Source organism: Rhipicephalus microplus, chromosome 2, assembly GCF_043290135.1.
Source record: "Rhipicephalus microplus isolate Deutch F79 chromosome 2, USDA_Rmic, whole genome shotgun sequence".
In the NCBI taxonomy this organism is placed as follows: Eukaryota; Metazoa; Arthropoda; class Arachnida; order Ixodida; family Ixodidae; genus Rhipicephalus; species Rhipicephalus microplus.
This window is the reverse complement of record NC_134701.1, coordinates 223215913-223241007: the sequence shown is the minus strand read 5'-3', so window position 1 is coordinate 223241007 and position 25095 is coordinate 223215913. Positions and strand designations below refer to the sequence as shown.

General features: G+C 42.9%; 1 protein-coding gene across 1 annotated transcript in view; it reads left to right on the top strand.

Annotated features, from left to right (window-relative positions):
* Window positions 1-25095, top strand: part of SCOT (Succinyl-CoA:3-ketoacid CoA transferase) — a 34530-nt gene that overhangs the window by 427 nt on the left and 9008 nt on the right. Inside the window, exons 2-14 of the mRNA XM_037421538.2 lie at window positions 238-337; window positions 3650-3783; window positions 7269-7361; window positions 8764-8913; window positions 9741-9847; window positions 11507-11567; window positions 11695-11802; window positions 12637-12742; window positions 13890-13984; window positions 14372-14493; window positions 15218-15293; window positions 17752-17928; window positions 18633-18734. Of these exons, the coding sequence (XP_037277435.2) occupies window positions 238-337; window positions 3650-3783; window positions 7269-7361; window positions 8764-8913; window positions 9741-9847; window positions 11507-11567; window positions 11695-11802; window positions 12637-12742; window positions 13890-13984; window positions 14372-14493; window positions 15218-15293; window positions 17752-17928; window positions 18633-18734 (1431 nt within the window). The remainder of the gene's footprint in view (window positions 1-237; window positions 338-3649; window positions 3784-7268; window positions 7362-8763; window positions 8914-9740; window positions 9848-11506; window positions 11568-11694; window positions 11803-12636; window positions 12743-13889; window positions 13985-14371; window positions 14494-15217; window positions 15294-17751; window positions 17929-18632; window positions 18735-25095) is intronic.

Genomic DNA, 25095 nt, shown 5'->3' with positions numbered 1-25095 from the left:
ACGGAGCTTTTCGTTTGCATTCGTCACATTAAATAAGCGTCGGCATTAATGGTTAGCACTACATTGAAACCATTTACATGGTTTTTTATGGTGTGTCTTAGTGCAATATTGCAACCTGGTCGAACGGTGGGAGTTCAGAAAGGGCGTGATCCTGCGCGCATGCCGCTATTGTCATGTATAAGTTTGCTTTAGCCTCGTTGTTAATATGACACTAATCTTTCCCTCTAATGCTTCCAGAGAAGTATCAGTACGACACCCAGCAGAAATGCCCAGTTTTGCAACTCGGCCGAGGAGGCGATCAAGGAAATCAAAAGCGGTTCCAAGCTGCTCGTAGGAGGTGCGTGAAACGCCCTTGCGGCGTGTTGATGAAAAGAGAGAGGCAGATATTTATATAGGGTAGACAAACGTTGCATTTTTCCTTGTAGTAACTCGTAGTTCGTCGCATATGGGTGATTCCACCTAAGGCCGAACAAAGCATGGCTGGTCGACCTCTTAAATTTCTTTCAAAATATATCTATTGTCGCCTTATCAGTGAAAAGAAGAAATCAGCAATTGGTTTTGCTGTAAAATTTTTTTCTCGAAGCACAGCAAATCAATAATGACGATGAGGTGGTGTGCCATGCTTACCTGCTCTGCTGTTTTTTTTCCGAATTTGGGGATGAATTACACAAAATATATCCGAGCTACGTACCTCACATTTGTTTAGCTAAATATATGCCAGCACTTACGATCAATTATGTTTCGATTCTCTGCATAGTGTTCGTTTTTTAACAAGAATTCCCAAATCTGACTTAAGAGCATTTCTTTTTGTCTAGTTTGCAAGACTTTACTTCAAAAAGGGCCTACGACAGAGCGGTGAAAATCCCGCATTACTTTCTCAGCATGCTTATTTATAAAACTGCCAAAGCATATATTAATAACACCTTATAATAAAAAGATCTAATTGCACTAACATCAAGAAACACCCTATTTTTGATATTTTTTATACTTTCCCCACTTACTCACCTGCATATCAGCTTTCACAATAAATACGTTGCATTATATGGTTTTACTTGCAGTTACGGCCCATCAAAACATGCCATTGCACAAGGATAGGCAATTGTAGATTAGACTTCCTGCCCGCTAAATATGGAATGCGAACCTCTACTTTGGTTTCTTAAAAGGCAAGGCAGCACTGAAATATCTGTCGACTGCACTGAGAACGCCAATTTCGAAATGGTTTGATCATGGGAGCGGCCATTGCAGGATTAACGAGCACGCAAGCGCGCACAGTCCAGCGTGTTCTGTAGCAAAGAGGGCTCGTTTTCGTGTCCTCAGATGGGTAAGCTGCGGTACAGCCAGGGATAACTTCCACATATGGGAATTGGAGCATAGCTACTTTATCCACCCTTTGCTTGCATAGCAGCCATGTGCTGTTAACATTGCTCACGTAGCAGACATTGTTTGCACTTTTTGTGTGTCCAAAGTAAGCGCGAACAAAAGCACGTCTACAGTACATACTTGTGTATTTAAACTGATCTTGTATATTTGTATATTGTAAACTTGTATATTTAAACTGAGGTGACGGATCTAACGTGGGTAAGGCAGGATTTCAATGCACATGCTTGAAGCGTAAACAGAGGCAATCGGCTAGAGTCACATGTTTGCTGTCTGCAGCTAAAGTTCCCCGACCGCATTCTGCGCCCGCACAAGAAACACTTCGCGTCATTGACGTGGAAGTTGAAGTTTGACTCCGTTCCCTCTGTGGTAAGCACCTGAAAACTCTTGTCAGGAAGCTGCGAGCGCTTACTTCTCGCACGCGGGTGACAGCTGCTTTATCTAGATAAACTGTGCTGCACGAATTGATTGATCTCAGTGAAAACCATAAAGGTGGTGCTCTAGAAGCCAAATCAAAAAGGAACAAATGCCAAATTATAGACAACTGGGTACGCCCGCCCATATCAGATAGCGGCAGTAGACGACTTGTACTGGTCGTGCACACAGTCTGCTGCTCACACTTCATTTGACTCCGATAGTGCTTGTGCTTTGCTCTGCTGCTGCTCATTTCATGGCGGCAAAGTATAGCTCCTAGCAAAATTGTTGTGCAGACTACCATTCAAAGCACAAGAAGCCTATTTCAAGGACACAAAATTTTTGCAGAGTTACCGACTTATACATCACAGCTTGAATCTCTAGTGCCTCAGTGAACCCCATGCATACAACACTAATTTCTCATTATTCACTACCATATTTATTACTGCTGATTTGCAGCAGCAAGACATGATTACTCAATACAACATCATGCTGTATGCGATGACAAATTTCGTGCAATCTTCAGACCCATGTGTTGTGCTCAGTCATGTACAAAGGCCTTTTTCGACAGGCCCTCTTCACACCGGAACATGGACTGCGCGCGCTTGCTTGCTCGCTAATCCCGCACCCATGGCCGCTCCCGTGACCAAATCGTATTGAATTGGTGTCCTCAGTGCAGTCGACAGATATTTCAGTGCTGCTTGCCTTTTAAGAAACAGAAGGCCTGCATTGTATACTTAGCTGACAGGAAGTTCGATCTATTGTTGCCTATCCTTGCGCAAGGGTACTTTTTGACAGGCCGTAACTGCAAGTGAAACCATATGATGTAACATGTTTTTATTCATTGTGAAAACTGATGTGCAGGAGAATAAGTGGGAAAAGTATAGAACATATCAAGAATGTTTTTTTTTAGTCGTCATCATAAGCTTTCCTTGCATGCTTTTTTCTTAAAGTTAGCATAATTATATCTTTTGATTAAAAAGGGTTATTATTATAAGCTTTGGTTGTTTTATAAATAAGCATGCTGAAACAGTAGCACAGAATTTTTACAGCTCTGTCATAGGCCCTGTTTGAAATAAAGGCCTGCAAGCTAGGCAAAAGAAAATTTTAGGTCGAATTTCAGAATTTTTATAGAAAAATCTACACTATGCAGAGATTCGAGATATAATTGAGCATAAGTGCGAGTACGTCTATATTTAGCTAAAGACATTACAGGTACATAGCTTTATTATAATCTGTATAATTCATCCCCAAATTTGAAAAAAAAAAAGCAGCAAAGCAGGTAAGCGTGGCACTCCACCTCTTCATCATTATTGATTTACTGCGCTGTGAAAAATTTTTTTTACAGCAAAATCAATTGCGAATCTCTTCTTTTCACTGATAAGGCAACAATATATGAAATTTTGAAAGAAATATAACAGGTTCACCAGCCATGCTTTGTTCGATCTTACGTGTAATCAACCATATGTAAAACTGGAGCGAATGCCAAGCTTCAGCGTTTTTACACCATTTGCAGGGAGTGAAGAAACAGTTATTTTCTGAATTATCACAATAGTGTTGTCTTCAAAGTTTACTCCGTAACTTTTTCATTCAAAGTGCAACACAGGACATCTGACACAACTATATAGAGTGTATGCATGCAAGCCTGATTGGCTAGTACTGACACTTTGTTGATATAATCACAAGATGTTTATACCTGCAAGAGAAACTACAAGTAGAGAAACACACGGTAGAAAAAACAGTGTACAGCCTGCACATTTTGTCTCATTTGCTGGCTGTGTAAGTTTGCCCTGGGCTATTGCCTTGGTTTTTTGCAAAAATCTACAGCAGTCACACAAGTGCCGCCTGTATCTCTTAGGATTTGGTCTCTGCGGAATCCCTGAAAACTTGATATCTGCACTCTCAAAGTCTGGTGTTAAGGACCTTGTTGTCGTCAGCAACAATGCCGGTGTGGACGGCTTTGGCCTTGGGATACTACTCAACACGCGACAGGTTTGCAAGTTTTTTTGCATGCTGAAATTGTGATGTCAGAAACGCTGAGTGGCTTTGTAGTAATTGTGATTGTTTAGGAATGAAGAATGATCTTAATGCCACTTACTTTTTGGTTGACTGACCAATAAATAAAAAGCAACGAAACTCAATGGTTTATTAATTTTCTTTCTATTTCCTGTAGCGAAAGTATACCTTTCAGAATGTGCCTTTTTTAAATAATGGTAAAGAAAAACTGCGTGTGAATGGGCAGCACGAAAAAAGAAATTTGATTAGCATCGGACTAGCGTCGGCTACTTGAGCTTTCTGCGTACGGTGTTATCTGCTCCAGATACTGCTGAGTTTCTAGTGAATAAGAGTAAGCGGTCTGTCTCGTACGGCTGCACGCATTCCTGGCACAGAGCCCAAGGCATTCCTCTCAACGAGTGCTCACTGTATGGGTTAGACAGCTCAAGAAAAATATGCTGCCTGTGGCTTTCGAAACCTCAACTTGTGGAAGTTTTCAAACTCGTGCGTTTTGTGCAAATAATGTACACTGCAGCCAAAATGGCTGCAAATAGATTCAAGTGATAAACTGCTGAGACATGTATGGTTATGTGAGCTGTCGAGATGGCCAATATCAAATCATTCAAATAAAGTGTTAAGAAAGTAAAGTCAGAATGAAGAACAAAACTGCTAACAGTTTCTACCCTTAATATGGCACCACCTACCCTGCTCATGAACCCAATATTCAGTTTCTTGGTGTTGTTGACAGGTCTGTAATGTGTTGTGGTCAGAACATATAAATTATTTCCATCTAAGTAGCTTGCTCTATAACGTACTGAAATATCTTGTTAGGTTTTACCTAGTCAAGTAAACCTTTAGCTATATTTCACTCTTGTTTATTCACATTTTCATTATGGCATGCTAATATGGAAAATGACATCACAAACTAGCATAGTGAAACTCTTTATTTCACGTGTTTAAAGTTATTTAAACACGTAAGGTATTAAAAACTTTATTTCAAACGTTTTTAATTTTGTGAAAGCACAAAGAGCTAATTTTTAAGATGTTTCCTAAACTGCGGCGTTTCCCAAACAGCAGTATATGGGCACCTGCCTGTGCTCCAAAACGCTGAGTCCTCCTCAAGGTCACACGATCACATTTTAATTTTCTGGTGGTAAACGAGGTAACCAGCTTGCTTTAGTATTTTGTCGTACGGTTCGTTCGCCTTTACACTTGCTGGCCCGGTGAGCACACGTTGGCGCATCAGTGTCTCAGTCTCGGCCCAAAGTTCCTTTTAGTGTTTTCATGATTTTCCTCCGGTGCACTTCACACCATCCAGCGTCGTTGGTAAAATCTTGTGGTTGCATATCTTCTCCTTCCACGCTTACAACCTCCATCGCGGGGCTAGACGCAATGTCGAGACGTTCCGAAGGCCCCGCGGGCATCCTGGTCGTTGCTGTACCTCCAGCTCTGTTCGCGGCGGCGGATGCAATGGACGATCTGCGTGGAGACTCAAATTATTGGCGTTAGTGCTGAAAAAGCAGGCCCACCTTGCAAATCTTGTTGTCCAAATGTTTCACTCAACTTGCTCGTCGATTGGTGTGGAAATTTTAGCGCCATTTTACAACAAAAATCGCTTGAAAACTTCGGAGCTCACACAACGTGTGCCTGCTCTCTGCGACTCCTAGCATTCAACCTCCAGAACTTAAAGAAAATGTATTTGAATGTCAATACCGTAAACTCTACTATGAGTTTGGTACGTTAGGAGCAAATGAAGGCTTGCAGAAAGCTTGATATCAATTTATGTACCTAAAACGGTCTGTGCAGGTGTATATTTTCTGTTTATGAAAAGTGTGATTGTTAACCATTCTAAATGGTTTATTCTTGCAAAATTTATGTTACTATTGCCAGATGTTTTTAACAACCTTATTCATTGTGCAATGGATACTCTGCTGCTAGACATGTATACATGAGGCAGTTGCTCTCACAATCTGCGGTCTCGGGAAATCTCCTTGAAGTGAGTGATGGCCAGTACATAGAAAATCATCAGTTCGGGTGTGGCATCGAAATATGTGCTACTAGTTGAGACTCAAGATATGCTGCTTAGTGATGACAACTCCAGACTTGCGTCTCTTCTTCAATCCATCAAAACATTTGAATCTGCTCTTGAAGCCAAAAAGAGAAGCTTATGATAGGCAGAAAGTGAACATTTCACTTATCTTGTCTTTTCAGTGGTTGCCCATGTCCTTAGTTGTGTTTTATGAACATTAGTATTTTTTTTTCTATTTCTCTTCAGTATATGCTGGTTTATTTGTGCTGTGCATATCTTATCTCTAGTTCCTCCACAGTCTCTAGTGTCAATTGTGGCATTTAATTGGTGGGAGCATAATTTTTTTATTTGTCGAGAGTGTCATCAGATTTAAACTTTCAAACGTTTTTCAAAACTTTCAAATGTTTTTATTAAGGGCTAGTAAAAACACTTTGTTTATCTTTACTTTCCTCTGGGTTGGCTCATGTCAGCTGTGCTATTTTAGTAACATGAACATTTATTTTTCATTTGTGTGAATTCTGGTCAGGTTGTGCTAACCAAAGCTTTGCTTATTTCTAGTTGTCTCTTGAGTATTGCTCTTTTGGATCACGTCGATGACGGGATCACATATATTTAATTTGTTGCAAGTGCAGTTGGAAGAGTCATTGTTGAATGTCGATTAGAAGTTATTTGAGTTTTAATTTTAGTGTGGATCAGTGTACCACATAGAAACATGACACGCGCATAGAAAAAGGTTTCACACCTGCCTGTCTCTATGTGTGTGTTGCGTCTCTTTATTATACGTGCTACGCTAATACGCACTATGATTTATAGATGACCACCTCTCCAGAGCAAGAACACCTTTGAACTGTAGTTTTTTGTGTTTACCAGAAATACGAAATAGTGATTAGTGTTGATGTGAATTAGCAGAGACTGGAAATCTGCTACAAAACCTTTTTTGCTGCTACAGGGCAATATAATTCCTACCTCCTGAGCTGCTCTGAGAGGCTCAAGCCTGCTTGTACCCCTGAATATGTTGATTTACACATTATCTATGGTGCCTCTGTCAACAGTCACTATGTAACCATTATGGAAACCCTTTACTGTATTTTCCGCTTTCTTGAACTGTCAAAGGGAGCCTCTGCCTTTTTAAATTGTTACAAATCACCTTTAGCCCAATGTTTGTTGGTAAGTATGGTGTATTTTTTGACATCGTGTGTGTGTTGGTTGGTTTGTTACCTTAGTAATATAGTGATCACCAAGTAATTCATTGTATGAAAGTTACAATCTTCGTAGTAGATCTGATTTCATTCATATGTGGAGTAAGCAAAAATGTTGACCTGCAGAATGGTATTTTAACTGTGCAGCTGTGCCTACTCCTTTTGCTTCCTTGCAAGCGCAGCTAGGGGCGGAGAGGGCTGCCCTTTATGCCGTACGATTGCAATAAATGTTACTTTATGTTTCTTTTGGATAGGTGAAGCGGATGATCTCGTCGTATGTGGGGGAAAATGCTGAGTTCGAGCGACAATATTTGTCGGGTGAGTTGGAACTGGAATTCGTACCACAGGTAAGCCCATAAATAGTCTACTGAGGTAGATAAAACTTAGGTGTACTCCATATGGTGTGTTTTATTTTTGATAACTCTTATGGCTCTGCCCAAAGAGATGAACTCTTATGAATCAATAGTTTGTTACAGGTTTATAACAAACCTGCTGGCAAGTCATTGCTTTCTACCATGAGCTTTCACGGACATTGTGCTGTATGAAATATCTGCGGGCTAACTTTTCTTTCTTAATGTTCATCAGATACTTTTTTTTTACCTCTATCATACACATTTATTTGTTCATTTTATTGACACTTCTGTTGTAAAGGCTCAGTAGTCCTTTTTCTTTCTGTGGTGATTGGTATAGTAACTTGAAAACATACTGTAGTTTTGCTGCTTGCTTAGGTAGTATATGTACAGAATGGTTTCTTTGTAATTCGGATGTTGAACTTGGTGGTTTGGATAACTCCTACTTGTCTTTCTTTAATTGGAGGCGGAAATGTTGTAGGCCCGTGTGCTCAGATTTGGGTGCACGTTAAAGAACCCCAGGTGGTCGAAATTTTCCGGAGCCCTCCACTACGGCGTCTGTCATAATCATATGGTGGTTTTGGGACGTTGAACCCCACAAATCAATCAATTGTCTTTCTTTATTGATTGCTGTTATTACCTTAATTATCGTTTTTTGTTAAGAAAGCCATTGAAAATCGAAGACAATGCTATTTGAAGCTGTTCGATGCCTTTGTGTGAACATTGTTTGCAATAGCATTGAGAGACGTTACCCCTGGACTGAGCTGTTATTTCACTCATTTAGAAACAAAGCGAATATGTAAAAAATATTGATATTACAAACCTCACGAAAAAGGGTCTATGCAGTTGATTCGTAATAAAATAATGACATCAAATGCTTGATTACCTACTGATGTAATGCAAATAGATAAATTTAAATGATATGACACACACCTTCATGAATAGTCTGTCATGTTTCAAAAGTTTATTTGTCTATGTATTCTTTTTTATGTATGTAGCAATCATTACAGTATTATTTAACTTCGACATGCAGATTATCTGTACTTCCTTTGATATTGAATAAGCCATAAATACATGCGTGTATATTTTATCCCTTTGCTGTATACCTTGTACAGGGGGCACGAATCTTCGTCGCGTGGAAATTTACACTTTTTGTTAGAGCCTTCCTCATTTGCATGGAAATAAATTGAAATGCACATGACAGGTTGCAAAAGTAACCCTTATAACATAGCAGCATGACCTTTTTGTACTTTTCGGCCCTTTATAACCTTTTGTGCCCTTTATAACCTTTTGTGGAGCTTCAGCCCATAGTTATTGAATCAACTTTCACTATGCATTTAGTGCGTCTAACTATGCTGTGAGATGTCTGAATGTTCGTTCTCCGTGCGCCCTCATGAAGGGAACGCTTGCCGAGCGGCTACGTGCTGGTGGAGCAGGCATACCGGCTTTCTACACACCCACTGCCTACGGCACACTTATTCACAAAGGTGGCGCCCCCATCAGATACGACTCCAATGGCAATGTCGCCGTCAAAAGTGAACCGAGGCAGGTGAGCCGCATTGAAAAGAAATTATCAGCAAGCATGGGTCATGGGGAACTCTTGTACATGGCCTGTGGAACCGTTTAAAATCATTCACTTTTCTTAGTAGTTTGCCTTGCCGATTATGTTCAGTGCAGTGAGAGCTACTGGTAATTGGAGTGGATGATTGGGCCAGTTGGTTATTCACGATCGATGTATACTGTGTGGTAGAGAACAAGGACGAAAAGTAGATGGGGACAAGTGCAGGCTCCTGTTAACTGTAGCAGGAATTAATAACTTGTTTTTGTAACTCAGTGGCTACAGTGTTGCACCACTGCGTGCGAGATTGCAGATTCATTCCAGGCTTTTTTTTTTCGTTCAGGATTGAGACGTAGCTGCGTATAGTGAGTGGAAAAAGAAAATGGGCTTGCGAATTATGTTCCTGTAATCTATTCACAGTTTCATTCATTCAGTGTGGGCAACAGATGGATTAGTGACTGGCAATGCGTTAGCATTGCCCTCAAATCTGCGGTTTAGTTAGCTGGTGAGACCTGCAGCTTTTGCCGTGCTATGGAGACAAAGTGGTGTTGTAAATATTTTCACCGCATCATTCTAGAATGAATGACTGTAACACACCCATTTGGTGATTAACTATCTTCTTAATGAGAATGCTAATAGAAATTATTTCTTAAGAGACATTGCACAGTTGAAACAAATGCTGCTTCAAATGGATAATATTTTATAGCAACAAACTGCATACAAGTTCGCCCCTGTGTACTTTACTATAGTAGCTTAAACTGTGAAATGTAAAGAAAGGTATTCGGCAGTACGAGAATTAATTGTGTTTCACTTCACAGCATCAGGTATTCAATGGCAAGAACTACATTATGGAACAAGCCATCACGGGCGATTTTGCTCTCGTCAAGGCGTGGAAAGCAGACAAGGCTGGAAACTTAGTCTTTAGGCAAGTTATGTTCTACATTTTTGAAAATTTCAGGTGTAAACAGATTTAAATGTGTGGTGGGCCTACTCTTATTCATGCTTCACAGGAGCATATTCACAGATTCGATGGAAAGTGGAGGCAGTGAAGGTGTTTAAAAGTCCCATCTAATTATTTGCCCGATTAATCTATGAACATAAGCAGTTGCCTGCACCAGTGGAGAAGTTCAGCTACTGTTTAGTGAAGTGCACCCGAGGACTGTATCTCTCGCATGGTATTACCATAATGTTGAACTACCATTTTCGCGTTACCCTTCAGATTGAATTTCATGTCTGGGCTTGACTATAGGTTGGCCGAAAATTACCGGGCCAGTATCCCATGTATTCCTATGGTAGTGTGGCCTGTGAACTTTTAACCTCCCCTGTGCATGTTGTAATTGGTGGAGTTCTCTGTAAGTGTCAGCATAGGTGTGTGCATGGAGGGAGCGGAGGGCGGCTAGCCCCCTAGTCACCTCGTAGAGGGGGGGGGGGGGGGGGCACGAAGTCTGCCCCATACATTGACTTAATAGAGAGGGGAGTGCTTCGGGGGGGGGGGGGGGAGAGGGGGAGGCAAATTCCCCCACCCCTGAAGGGAAACCCTGCGCACATCTATGATAGGCAGCTAAGGCGATCTGTTCATTTCAGTGCATGTTGATCAGATAGAGCTTCAGGGCTGGCAGACTGTGTTCAATCATAAACGCTGCTGTTGATTCCCTGTCCAATCGGAAAACTAAAATGAGCTGTCCACTATGTGGTCTGTTATACCCGTGCCACACGGGCAGAAAAAATGGCATTTACCCCCGAATGCCTTAAGATTTATTGCCATTCGCGTGGTGCCACACGGGCGAACAAAATGGCATTCATCCGAATGCCATTCGAATGCCGTTCGCCACCAACTGCCTTCGCCAGAACTCAGTTGACTGAAAAATGCCTACTCTCGACGACACAGCTCGCGAAGTGAGATTTACCTGAAAGTATATAAAAGAAATCATATTGAGCTAAAAATGAAATTTCCCGTCTTTTATTTGCACTAAAGTCTTAAAAAGGTGCTTTGAACGTTATACAAAGAAAATAAAGTATTGATAATGAAACGCTTGTCAATTTTAGTGTCTATTTACGCTGTGGATCTGACTAGTGTTGGCTTAGGTTGCTACGGTCGGCTGCAACGTTGTAAAACAAAGCAAGAAACTAAAACTTAAAATAGCGTAATACGCTTATTTCTACATTTGATGATTATCTGATGTGTTTGAAGCTTGTAAGTGCTTCTTAATTTTTTTTATTGCTATTCACTCAATGCTCACTTGGAAGGTGCTGTGATCGACATCATCAAGTCAAATGTCATTCGCTTTGGACGTGTAGCAGCGCTGGCGAAACGAATGTCATTCGGGAACTGAAGGCCGTCGCCACCAAATGTCATTTTCTATGCCCGTGTGGCACGGGTATTACTGTTGTCCACTACTGGGGGTATCTTCATACTTGTCTGAAAACTGAATGAGAGTGCGATATGCAGGGAACAGTATTTTTGCCTCTTTACTTTGCCATCGTAGATTTGGCCACGTGACAGCCTTGTGCACTGTAATTGGCTTTCACTTTTGTACTGCTCTTTTCGATAACAGTTGAATCGTTGTTCCTCCCACTCCTTCAGGAAAACGGCATCGAATTTCAATCCAGTTATGTGCAAAGCCGCGAAGTACACAATAGCCGAAGTGAGTCCTTGTGTCACATTTGTAGCTTCTCTTGAGTCTCATTTGCATGTGTGAAACACTCAGTCTTCAAAATGTTTTACTCAGTGCTTTCCCCTTTTTTGGCTCCTTTTCCTTTTCTCCCAATCAGGTGGAAGAGATTGTTGAGATCGGTGCATTGCCTCCCGACCACATACACATTCCAAGCATTTATGTGGATGCTGTATACGAAGGAAAGAACTTTGAAAAGAGGATTGAGGTAACATGCAAGCACAATTTTTTATTTGAGAAAACTGCTTGCATTAACAGTCGCATGTGGTAAACAGTCACATGTGTAATGTGATTGTTACTTTTAGCTGCTTCAGACGTGATCAGTTATGGCCACGAAGAATGTTAATTACTGCTTGTTTATATAATTAATGTGTTGTGGGAATCTTGTAAGTGGGTAAAAAGAAAGTTAGTTGGGTATGTCCTTTTTTTTAGGTTACTTACTTTGAAATTGTTGCGAATGAGGCATGGGCATCTTGAAGCTAGGATTAATTAGCAGAGCTTGGTTTGCTATGATTGCATCTTTTACAATGACAACGCCTTTATTGCTTTCTGTCTCCTATCATACCATTATCTAAAGCTTTCAGCAAGGCAATCGCAGTGCAGCTCTGACTTTTGCTCTGACCAATGCACCAGTGGGGCTAGAAACCTCCCAACTTCGAATCTGTATTACTCACAGGGCTATCCCTGTAAACAGTTTTTTGCAAAGAAGCTTGTTGTAATATCACAATTTGCCACTTTTAAAAAGTATAATTATATTGTTATAACAGCAAAAAAAAGTTAGACAAAATTTGTTAGTTCTTCTGAATTTTGAACAGCTGAATTTTTACCATTCACTTTAGTTTGAAATGATGTCCTATGAAACTTTCTTTGACTAAGACTTTAGAAAAATCTAGAAACAAATTTAACGAGCCATGCAAATTTAGTTTTTGAATGATGTTATTGTTTGGTTCTTGCAAGACTGATAGTATAGCTTCTATTCAAGTGTTGGGCACGCTGTCTGTATTTTCCAGTTTGTAAACTTGTACCTCTGACTGCATTGCAGAAAAAGAAGCTCAGGGAGAAAGCTGGCGCTAGTGCTGGTGGAAAAGATGACCTGAGAAGTCGCATTATCCGAAGGGCAGCGTTAGAATTTCAGGACGGCATGTATGGTATCCTTTTGTGGTTGCTATGCCTTGGTTGCTATGCATTATATAAGTGTGTCGGCTTCTTTACTTTAAAGTTGCGAGATGTGGCATCTTTAGATGCATTGTTATGTCGGATGTTAGATATACACTCAAACCTCATTCTAACAAAGTTGCATCTTACAAGAAAATAAGGTTGTTTTATCCAAAATTTTTTTACAAAGGTTACTTCTAACAGTGTATTCATTGCGAGACAGTTTTTCAATTGCTTTGTTTTAACTGATATTTTGTTATATAAGTGTTTGTTATATTGAGATCTGAGTGTACAGTTTGAGTTGTAGCAGCTGCGTTTCATCCTCTTGTTCAGCCAGAAACTGTGAGAGTACTTCAGCTCTACAGCAAGATATTTGTTAATTCTCCTGCTGATTCCTGGTCTGCAGATTAAGTTCTGTGTTGGCTGGAATAGAAAAACATTCGTTGGCTGAAGATATCAGGGTGGCCAAAATTTTCGAGGATGGCCTCTACTATTGCACAGTTGATGTGCAGCTTGACACCTAGCTTTTCTCAGCTAAATCGATTTATCAGTCAATCATATCTCTATTGCGATAGAGACTTGCCCCTAATATATAGTTCTTCATGTGTATATATTAGTATTATATATGTGCTGTAATACATGCTGTGTGAATCGAAGCAGTGCTGTGTCGAAACTGGTATCCTGAAATGCTGTATTCAGCATTTGCTGGATACAGCATTGGATACAGAAATGCTGTATCCAGCTGGATTTAACGCTGTACCAGAGATTGGTTTGCAGTATTAGGCTGGAGTGTTCGATTTTAGGCCCGGACAAGTCTAGGCTAGGTAATGTGCATCTACCTTTCACAACTGGGAGGAAGCAGCTTGAGCAAGGAGCACCCAGTGGTAAATGCAACCAGTTCTATGTTGAGATCGCAGCCCGTCTAAGGGCCACCCTGGCCCAAAGCCTCCTAAGCACAATTCAATCAGTATAATCTATCAATTGGAAATATTTTTAGTTGGCCGGTTAGAAGACATTTATTTCTTCATGTTTTTGTATGATATGTGTGTTTTATCATTTCACTTTAGCCGAGCAGTCATAGCATTGAAGAATGTATGCTTGAATGTATGCTTTCACAGTCCTTAGCTAGTGTCTCACCAGTCAACCTTGGCATTGGTATACCGGTGCTTGCAAGCAACTACATTCCCAAAGGAGTTCATGTGGTGCTTCATAGTGAAAATGGAATCCTCGGAGTCGTAAGTCGATCTTTGTGTGTTCAAAGCTATACCAAGAGGTTATTCTACTTCATCATTCAATTGTTCCTCCAAGGGATGAATATATTCGATTAATAACCGTGTGCTGTTTTTTGCTGTCCAGAGTCGGTCGAGTTGACAAATGGTTAATGCTGCTGTTTCCTGAACAGTTTCTGATGAGTTATTTATGGCAAGGAAAAGATTTTTTCTAGAAAGTAATGACGCTTAATCATATTTTTATTGAAAGTGTTAGGACATGCACCCCCATTTTACTCTATGACCGGTCTGTCTACCCTATGTTAAATAAAAGAAATGATGAAAGAAAGAACAGGTACTTGAAGCCTACTTTTTTGTTTATCTGGTTCACGATAATGAACTTTCTTTCTTCAGGGCCCATACCCCACGGAGGATGAGGTGGACCCCGACTTGATTAACGCAGGCAAGGAGACGGTCACTGCACTGCCTGGCGCTTCCTACTTTGGCAGCGACGAGTCGTTTGCTATGATTAGAGGGTAAATATTTTGTCACTTATCACAAGCTCTCTCAGCTTTCTCAGTGCGCTGGTTGAAGTAAATTCACTTGATGAACCCAACTGTCTATTCAAAATTCAAACCAAGAATGAAATTTATACCAAGAATGTCTGTTGAGGGTGTGCCGTATCACACCTTTCGCAAATTGCACCAGGCATGATCGGAACAGTTGGGGCTTGATCAATGAAAGTCGACAGAGACAATCGACAACATGTCTGATTGTGTGAATCTGTGCGTAGTAGCGGCAACTATATGTCATCATGACACATGTGCTGCTTTGTACTTTCCTGGTAGTCCGGAAAAGGATACCAATTGCTTTGTCCTTTGCTGAGCATTGTAGCAAATGACTGGGCCTTGCTGAGAGCTTTTCTTGATCGTTATGCAGCATGGAACAGTTGCATTTGCGCGTACTGCACTATGAAGCTAAGAAGGCTGCGGGACAGAGTTGCAGCCTGGCAAGGCATTGCAATGGAAACGAAATGCTAGAGGCCCGTGTAGTTACATTTTGATGCTTGTTAAAAAACCCCGGGTGGTTGAAATTTTCGGAGCCCTCCACTGCGGCATTTCTCTTAATGATATTGTGATTTTGGGACATAAAATTCCAACAGGTATTACTACAAACTCTGCAGCTTGAAAGTCCCTGCCGAGTTGCCTGCTATCTCTAGTCTAACGTACCCCTTTGCATTATTCTGCCATTGTTTTTCAGAGGCCACATTGACCTTACAATGCTTGGTGCAATGGAGGTATCGCAATATGGGGACCTTGCCAACTGGATGATTCCGGTGGGTTGAAATTTCGAGCCCATGAAAGTAGGAATGAAAAGCAATTGCAAATGCCAATGTGAACTTTTTTTCACTGCAGTCTCTCTCAAGAGCATCGTAGTACTACTATAAACAAACATACGTCGTTGCCTTGTATGTAATATGAGATGCAGTGTTTGCGTAGGTAGGTTATAGTGCATGAAACTTTTTTCATCTTACAAAAACAAATATGTTTACAATAGCATCTACTGAGTCGGGAATAGTGCTACTTAATCAGGCTTGCTAGATTTGGTCATTTGCTTTATGACCTACTGTGATTTTGCTGCATGCTTTCCCATTCCTACTAGTCGTCAGGATGGTCAATACCATCTTGTGGTGAAAAATGAAATGTTTTTTCGTCATGAGGTCATGAAAAAGAAGTGTGCCTCAATTTTCGCTCAAAATAGTTGTAACCTGACTTGGTGAGCAAAATTTTCCAAAATAAAGCTTGATCCACTGCATGGCTTGGCACAAACAAAATCTCCCTTTGTGCTTTTTAATTTCTGACGGTTTGATGTGTTATTATGCTGCCTACTCTCACAGCCAATACAGGACATAGTGTGTATGATGTGCTTTGCAATTTCTATCAGGACATATTTTGTATGCTAATCAACTCAATGAGCACGTTACTTTGAAAAAAAAAAACAAAAAAACATTCAGGTATTTCTAGAAATGGCTTAATACAATATGGTTGGTTAATCACAAAAAAAAGAGGTTCATCTGAGAATGTCTTCGGGTGTTAAAGCTGTGTGGTGATAAAACTTGACATTCCTGAGCAAATTTTATTACACCGGCAGGTTTCGTTGAAGTGGGAAGAATTCTGGAGAACAAGAAATCTTATTACCACAGAGTTCTAACCTTTCACTGCTTTTTTATAAAGGAATTGTGTGTGAAGGTAATCAAAATTGATGAACCCATTTTTTTAAGGGGTCTGATTTTTTAAAGGTGCCCTTAACTTTACTTGCACAGGGTTGGGTAGGTGTTCACTTAGGATGCTGGGTGCTACGAAGACCTTATGGCTCGCCTATCTGAAAATGCGTTCTTGTTTTTGTTGTTGTGTCCATCATGCTTGCATTCTAATGGGACAGAACGAAAGAGTGTACAGTCGAATCTCGATAATTCGAACTCGAAGGGGCCTGAAAATTTGTTCGAATTAAAAGAAGTTCAAATTAATGAAAGCTAAATAAACGCAGGGCTCTCCGTGCAGTGGCGCATGTGTATTGAGCTAACACACGAGGGGGAAGTTTCAAAAGACTTACATTTATTCAAAAATCACAGGAAATTCGTTATTAATTGAAGTAATCGGTGATGCGCATCTGCACATGTTTGCCTTGTAGCGAGTCAATCAATTTCGCACGCAGCTTGCAAAGCATTTTTACTTCGGCTTCAGCATTCTCCTGGCAAGAGAAGTTGCACGCCAAAATGTGCCGTTGTCAGATAAAAAGGAGACTCGGCACGAAGCGCTTTGTCTCAGAGTCTCGCATAACTCATCAACCCATCATCATCCGTACGTCTGTCCCGGCTCTTCCTCCCCCCCCCTCCCTGGCGCCGTCGCTTTCTAAAGACAACAACGACTGCGTAGCGGAGAGCCGCAGCATGGCCAGCACATGAGGAGAAAGGAGAAGCGTCTCCACACAGAGAGAAGCAGATCAGCATTTTGAGAATAAACCAACACTCCACAGCAGCTTTTTTGTTCCTCTTCGCGCACGTCGTTGAAAGGAGAAGGGTTACGTGGCAGGGACGAAAAAGGGGGAAGCGTGGCATCGGCGCGTGACATCGGCGCTCCCGCAAGGGGCAAGGGCTGCAGAAGATAGTGCCTTTTTCCTTTCCTTCAACTACACATTCATTCAACCCAGCATCAGCTTTCTTTTTTTTCCCTCTCTCTCTTCGCGCACAGTGTTAAAAGGAGAAGGGTCTTTACGTGGCAGGGACGGAAAAGGGAGAAGCGTGACATGGGCGCACGCCGATCGGCATTTGAGAGAGAGCAAACATTCCACCACAGCCTTTTCTTTCCGTTTCATTTCCTCCGCGCGCGTTGAGGTGTCGCAGGTGCCGCCGCCGGAACGGGTGGGGTGCTGAGAGCATTTTCGGAGCGCAGTATGTTCGAATTAACCGTCGCAAGTGCTTGCACGTTCGAATTACCGGGCGTTTTCGCCTATTGGACTACACATAGCTTTGACGGGACCTCATCGTGAGTACAAATTAACCGGAAGTTCGAATTAAGCGTGTTCGAATGAATGAGATTCGACTTGACCTGTACTACTCTTGAGGTGCTCGTTAATGAAGCCCGTGTAGTTGGAATTGAGATCCCAGCATTTTGAAAGTGGCACCTGTAACGGTTCTTGCATTTTTCTTTACTAACTTGAACTGGACAGAAGGCTCTGGGCACAGTACCTTCTCTGGCGCCATCTTTCCTGACCTTTTCCTTTTTTTGGTGCAGGGTAAGATGGTGAAGGGCATGGGAGGTGCCATGGACTTGGTGTCCAGCAAGGCGGCCGGCACCAGAATTGTCGTCACCATGGAACACGTGGCGAAGGGCAACAAGCCGAAGATCAAGAAGGAATGCACGTTGCCGCTGACTGGCGAGCGCTGTGTTGACCTCATCATCACCGAGAAGGTGCTACTATTCTATAGCTGGGCATTATTGTTTCCTCAAAAATTTTTAGCTGTCTGTTCATTGAATGAAAACATTTTTGAGAATGAAATAATCTTTTGAGTGTTGCAAACAAAGACGAATGAGTTTGTAGTGTTGAAAGAAATTGTGATTGAATTGATGATGCACTTGTAAGAAGTAGCAGTGAAGTTCATAAAAAAGAAATAAATGAGAAGCCACTCACTCCACAAAGAGGGTGCCTTGCATCCTTCACTTCTAAACATACCCTTGCACCTTATGCTGTGAGTTGTTCCTTGGTTTCATTGCAATGAAATTTCAGCGAGTTCTTTATATGTTAGGTAGCGGGTGAAAAAAAAAAGTTTCGTTAGATTTATGGCAGGGTTGACTCTGTGCCTTGACTGAAGTATTCAGCAGTATTTCTTGACTGTGTTTAGTATCTTCATGATGCCATTATGACTGATTCACAGCTGTAAATATGGATGCCTGTTGTAGTGGCTTGTCATTGACCTTTTGCTGTCCACATAGAGGGGCGGCGGAGCTTTTTTAAGTGACTGACTGCTTCCAAGCTCCTCTTTGTTACAAGGATTGAATTTTGACCACTTTTAGAAGCGGTGTTTGTTATAAAGTATCCCTTTGTTAACAGTCATGTTTGATATCTATTGAAGTTCATGTTGACATCACATCCTGACTTCCCCTTTTACTTCCAGTGTGTGTTTGAAGTGGATGAAAAGAAAGGCCTGACACTTGTTGAGATTGCAGATGGTCTTAAGGTCGATGACATCACAAGTAGCACAGCCTGCCCATTCGAGGTGAGTGTACTGGCACATCATAAAGGTCTGGAGCATTGGCCCTCTGTATTAAAGGCTTTTGGTAAACTATGTGCACCTTTTAAAGTGATGTATCCTAAAGATTATGACTAAGACAGGAAGGTGTCCTATACATGTGATAATGACAGATAGGAAAGTGTCACTGACATGTGTCATTTCTTATGCACAGGCATTGACTATGAAACTTGTGCATAGAAAATGGAAGCAAGAATTCTTGTGTTTGAGCACTTAAACTGGCGCTGACAATCTTTGAGGCCACCTGCTCAGACTCCTTTTTAGGTAACCAAATGGCAGGAGGCACAACCCGCTGGCAGAGAGTGTACATATGACCCTGCTACTGTAACACGAGACGCTTGTGTTGGGTCTCTACCTGCTGGTGGTGTTCATGCACAGTAATAGTTTTTGTTGCAAAATATTAACAGAACAAGTTGGAGCGTGCCCTACTCTATGGAAGACGAGGAGGCAGAGGGCGAATCTGGGCACGCGCACGTGGTCGGGGCAGTTCGTCGCTAGAATTTGCAATTAACGGACGCCTGTCTTTCACGTCTGGGTGAAGAGTCATTTCGCTACATTGTTAGTGCCACGAAACCCTGGACTGCCCCTCGAGACACTTCCTTTCACGTTACGGCCATGGCAAACTCTGACCACCTTCGGAAGAAGTGCGGCTAAAATTTGGTGTCACCCGAGCACTAGAACTTCTAACGGACCTTCTGCAGCAACCGGATCCTGACGCCTCTCAGATTAACGGCCACATGGATACAAGGAGGCAGTGCTGTCAAAGCTCGATGACATCATTCTTGTGACCACAAATGAAAAAATTCTCGACCACGAAGTAGGAACAGCGCGGGAATACAAGAAGAAAATTTTCTACGTGGTGTCGCGTGCCGAGTTCTGGTTTGAAGAACGTGATAGGACGGCCAGAACACAGGCTCAAGCAACCGAGCCCGGGCCCAGCTACCTCGAATTTCTGAACTCTGCGGACGCAGCAGGCCAGGTCAGAGAGCACTGTTAGCGTTCAGTGAAACTATTGAAGCTATAGATACCAACTTTCGATGGTAGTCTCAGTGGATAGCAGTCTTCTTGGGACGATTTCGATGCTACCATCCACAAGAATACTGAGCTGCCACGCATTGTAAAATTTAGGTACCTCCTCACCTACTTAACCGGAAGCGCGAAGCGAGCTGTCAAAGGCATCCGTCTAGCGGAGCAAAATTACAACCTTGCAACCCTCACAGATTGCCTTGGACGCCAGGATCTGCTTGTGAGCGAGCATGTTGATCATCTTTTTGCGCTAAGCCCCGTGAAAAGCTCGTCAGAGGTCTCAAAGCTTCGCCTGCTGCTCGACAGTGTGCAGTTTCAAGTTAGTGCCTTGGAAGGCCCCGTAGTTGCACCCGACCAGTATGCCGTGGTCTTAAACCCTGTCCTCATGCGATGTCTGCCAGAGGATCTTGCCATTATGTAGAAGCAGAAATCCAAGGAATCGAACGGCGCCTCTAGCTTGCCGTTACCCCTGAAGACCGAACACGGCTAGCCAAGGAGTTACTAACGTTTCTTCACATTCAAGTGGAAATCCGTGAGGAGGGTGGCTACAGTCTCGTGCATCGCAAGACGAACCCAGGACGCACATATCTGAAGAAATGTATGCCGTGGAATGCATACCGCCAGTGTCAGCACTAACTGAATCTACATTGCTTGTTAGATTGCCGTGCCCACTATGTCAAACCAACGATCATGTTATCGCTGTCTGCAACGCCAACCTATCAGCTGAGGAGAAGCGAGCAAGGCTGCAGTACGCCAATTGTTGCTTTCGCTGTGGAACATGCAATCACATCGCCAGATTGTACCGAAAACCTATTGGCCTCAAGTGTGGTAGCTGCCAGCGGAGCCACCTGACAATTTTCTGCGAGTTATCCAGGCCAGCGGGGCATCCACAGCCAAAGGATGAGTCACCCGCGTCTCGCGAAACCCCATCGGATATCATGCGAACAGTCACGACTGCCCAAAACAACCACATTGAATCTACTCTTGTATTATTGCAGACAGGCCGAATTTGGGCAGAGTTCGAAGACCGATGACTCCTTGTGTGATTGCTGTTGATAGTGGTAGTCAGCGCTCATACATTCGTGCAGACCTGTCGAAGATTCTTCAGTGTTCCGTCGCGGCAAAAGAAGAGCTACGAGCTATCTCTCGTCATGTTTGGTGACTCAAGATCATCAAGATGAATCTGCACAGAGGGTGTGAATGTGCGACTATGCAGCCAGTTCGATGTCTTCGCAATAACCGTGGAAGCATTCACGATTCCGGAAATATGCACCGTCACAAGTCCACCACTCGAGCCCAACATTTTGCACCCGCTTGACGAACAGGGGTACAATGCATCTGACAGCCTTCAAACAAATGCATGGCAATCTGAAGAGATAAGTGTCCTCATTGGATCTGACGCTTATTGGCAAGTTGCCTCTGGGAAAATCAATCACATCAGCGGAAGTATAACTGCGATCGAAACTACTTTTGGATGGATAGTGCAAGGCCCTATCAAGTCCGACTTTTGCTCCTCATCTAGCACGCTGTTCACCGTGAGTCATGGTTTGGCTACGAACGTTGACGTATTGTCACTGTCACCTTTCGATGCTATTGGGATCAATGGTACCCATTCTCGAACCTTAGACAAGCACCCCTTCATCTCTGCGTTCGAGCAAGGCATATCTAAGGGAAATAAGTGGCATCAACTTGATGATTATGTTGCTGGCGGCCGGAACATGGAACAATCTGAGATGCCAGGCAAGCGAGTTGACTCTCGTCATGACCGCACTCGTTTTTGTCATCGGCAGTGCCATGGTGGTGACGCCGACCTTGCGCGACTTGTTCCAGACCGGCCAAGGTCGTGTCTTCGAGATTCGTCACGTCAAGTGCACCTATCCCAAGTACGTGAAGGTGTAAGACAGCCGCAAATCAATGACCGCAATGCTCAGGCACTGCGGAAGCAGGGGAAGTGGCGCCCAAGAAATCGGTGCTGTTCATTCAAAGTTTCAAAGTTTCAAAGTTTATTTGCAGGAAAATACAAAAACTTCCCTGCGGGAGGCAAAGACTAAAGGCTAAATAGCCTGACGAGGTCTTGACCTCCTGATACAGTCTGCATCAGTGCCATATTACACATATTCACACATCAGTAACATACATATACAAATAAGTGACATTATACATATCTTATTTAGTTACATAGTATACATTCAGAATATGTTTTACATAAACAGGAAACAATTTTGGTATCAAACGATTCTGTTTAAGGGGAGATGCGGGTCGAAAAATCGCGTTTTTTGCGAAAATTTCCACTTTTGAGATATTGCTTCTAAAATCACTTTTGATCATTCAACTATCATTTCCCCAAAGGTCATAGCTGAATTCAAACGAGAAAGTGGTAAAAAGTCGATCTGCGCTAGTGAAGGTAGCTGCCGAAGTCGCGAATTCACGCATCCGACGGCTATTTTTGAAAATCCGCCACTCGGCAACACGATGACGTCCGCCATCGGGGTTTGTTCGGTGGTGTAGATCAAGGCTCCTTCTAGTGCACAGGCGTCCCCCTAGTTTCGTATTTTAGTGAGGAATTTCACAAAACAGTCGTTTCCAAGTCGGTTTGCAGCCAAGCTGCAGCCGCTTCGCGCATCTCTACCGGTCACATGGTACGCTACCGAGGCCGCCATTGGCTACATCTGATCGGCCTCGCTCGCTGAGCGCTTGCGACGATCGGCACTTGCCGTGCGTTTCTACGTTTTTCCGAGTTCACCATGGATAACTCGAAGAAGCGAGACTTCCGAGCACGAAAGTTTGCAAGCAAGAACAAGTACCAAGGGCGTCGACGTAAACCGAAGCGTAAAGCAGCGGTAGAAGAATGCGAGCCGCGGGCCACTAGGCCTAATCAAGGCAGCGGGGATACGGCGGCTTGCGGGAACTTTGACGAAATCGACGCCGCGATCAAGTTCATCAGCGCATCAGAAAAAAAGATTGAACAGTTCGAAAGCGAAAGAACGAAGAGTGTTTGTGGCTCTGTGAGCGGAGTATTTTGTGACATCGGCGCACTGACATCGATGGTAAGCCGTGCTGTTTGTCCAACATGCCACACCGCTGGACTCGTCGTTCGCGACACCGCAAGTAAACGTAAGGGCCTCTCTTCGTTCCTCGAGCTGCACTGTGATAACAGTGAGTGTCCTGAGTCAGTGGTTTCTGCCGCGCATAGTTCGCGGCGTGTTCTGCCGGAAAGACAGCCCACCGATGCCGGTGATGACTGGAGCTACCGAAGCGGCAGCTCGCGTGACAGCTTCGCTGTCAATGTGAAGGTAGTTGTGGCTGCGCGTGCAATAGGCATTGGGCATGAACAGCTGTCGCGTTTTTGCGCTATTCTTGGACTGCCAATACCTATGCATCATAAGACTTTTATTGCAATTGGCAAAAAAGTTCATGCTGCAGCTACCAAAGCTGTGCAAGAAAACCTGGCGAAAGCGCGGATGATAACTAAAGAGAAAGTGGATGGGGCTGATGTTGCTGTCATGTATGATGGCACATGGCAAAAAAGAGGGCACAAGAGCCACAATGGCATCGGCACTGCTGTGTCTGTGGACACTGGTTTGTGCCTAGATTTTGAAGTGCTATCGAATTACTGCCTTGCCTGTAGCCGGCACCAGGACTTGGGTGATGAGGAAGAAATATGGCAAGCATTCCACACACCTGTCTGCGAAAAAAATACAGAGTGCTCCTCTCATGCCATGGAGACTGAGGCAGCTTTGCGCATATGGGGCAGGACATCCTCATACACAACACCATTGCGCTTCACCAAGTTCCTCAGTGATGGGGACAGCAAAGCTTATACCGCTGTCGCTGAGGCCAAGGTATATGGTGAAGCTGTTGTGGACAAGGAGGAGTGCACAAACCATGTGGCCAAGCGTCTAGGCACTGCACTTCGGAAACTGCCAACAAGACTTCCACGAGGGGAAAAGCTGACAGATGGCACAATTCAGAAGCTGCAGAACTATTACCGTATTGCAATCACAAACAACAGAGGTGATATTCTGAAAATGCATCGTGCCATCTGGGCCTCATATTTCCATTCATCATCGAGCAACACAGCAGGCAGCCACCGATACTGTCCAGAAGGGGCGACTTCCTGGTGCAAGCATAGGCGAGCTGAAGCGCTTGGGGAGGCCCCACCCGACCACACACCAATCTTGACCAAGGCTCAAGGATTGGCTGTGCTTCCCATTTACAAGCGGCTCACAGATGAAAAGTTGCTGGTGCGTTGTATCCAAGGGAAGACCCAAAACGCTGCAGAATCTTTGAACAGCAAAATCTGGTTGTTGTGTCTGAAGACTAAGTTTGCCTCCCGGACAACAGTGGAAACTGCAGCTGCTATGGCCGTGTTGTGGTTCAATAAAGGACATTCAAGCTTTGAACACGTGCTAGAAGAGCTTGGTGTAGTCCCACCAGATCAACTGATCACCCTGGGCCAATCCCGCGACCAGAGGAGAATCGAAAGAATGTCTGCGTGTGAAACAGCCGAGGCAAGGGCCCATCGGCGGAACGTGGCAAAGAAAGCGCGCCTTGATGACTCCCTTCTCAAGCGGCGTGACTTGCTCTTTCGATATTCATATTTTAGCTTTTTCATTGTAATAACATAGGAGGTCCCGCCTGCGGTTTACTACCTTGGGACCTCCTCCTGCATACTTACTCACAATGTACACTTCTGATGCTAATAAAGAAACATTGATTGATTGATTGATTGATTGAAGCGGCGAGAAGGATCCACATATGGAGCAGGACAATTTTAGGTGCTCTAGCTGTGTCCCTTCTATGATATCACCAAGTTTTGTGCAAATCGCACTGTGTAATCATGAGTAAACATATTTACAACTTTCAAATGCATTTTTCTCGATTTCCATTTTGAGGTAATTCTCTCATCTTGTGCACAATCTTTTTTAGGCATAAAATAGTCCTATCTTGATGAAATTTTGCACAGAGCTTAATCAGCCACTCTAGAATACAAGTATCTACTTTAGGTTGCATTATACATCACAGATTTTTTGTTACACAACTTGATACACTGATAGAGAGATGTAAAATATGCATTTAGTACTTTTAATTTTTTTTTTTTAATGTAGCAAATAAATTTTCTGTTTGAGGTACTTTTCTGTATTGTACTGCTCAAGTGCAGCAGAATGAGCCATTTTGCAATTCTGTGTGAAAATTTTTAGTAAGCTTTATTATGTGCACAAAAAACACTATATTTTGATATCAAAGTTGTAGTAACTCCGGAACTACTATAGCTATCAAACAAATAATTGCAGTTATGAAA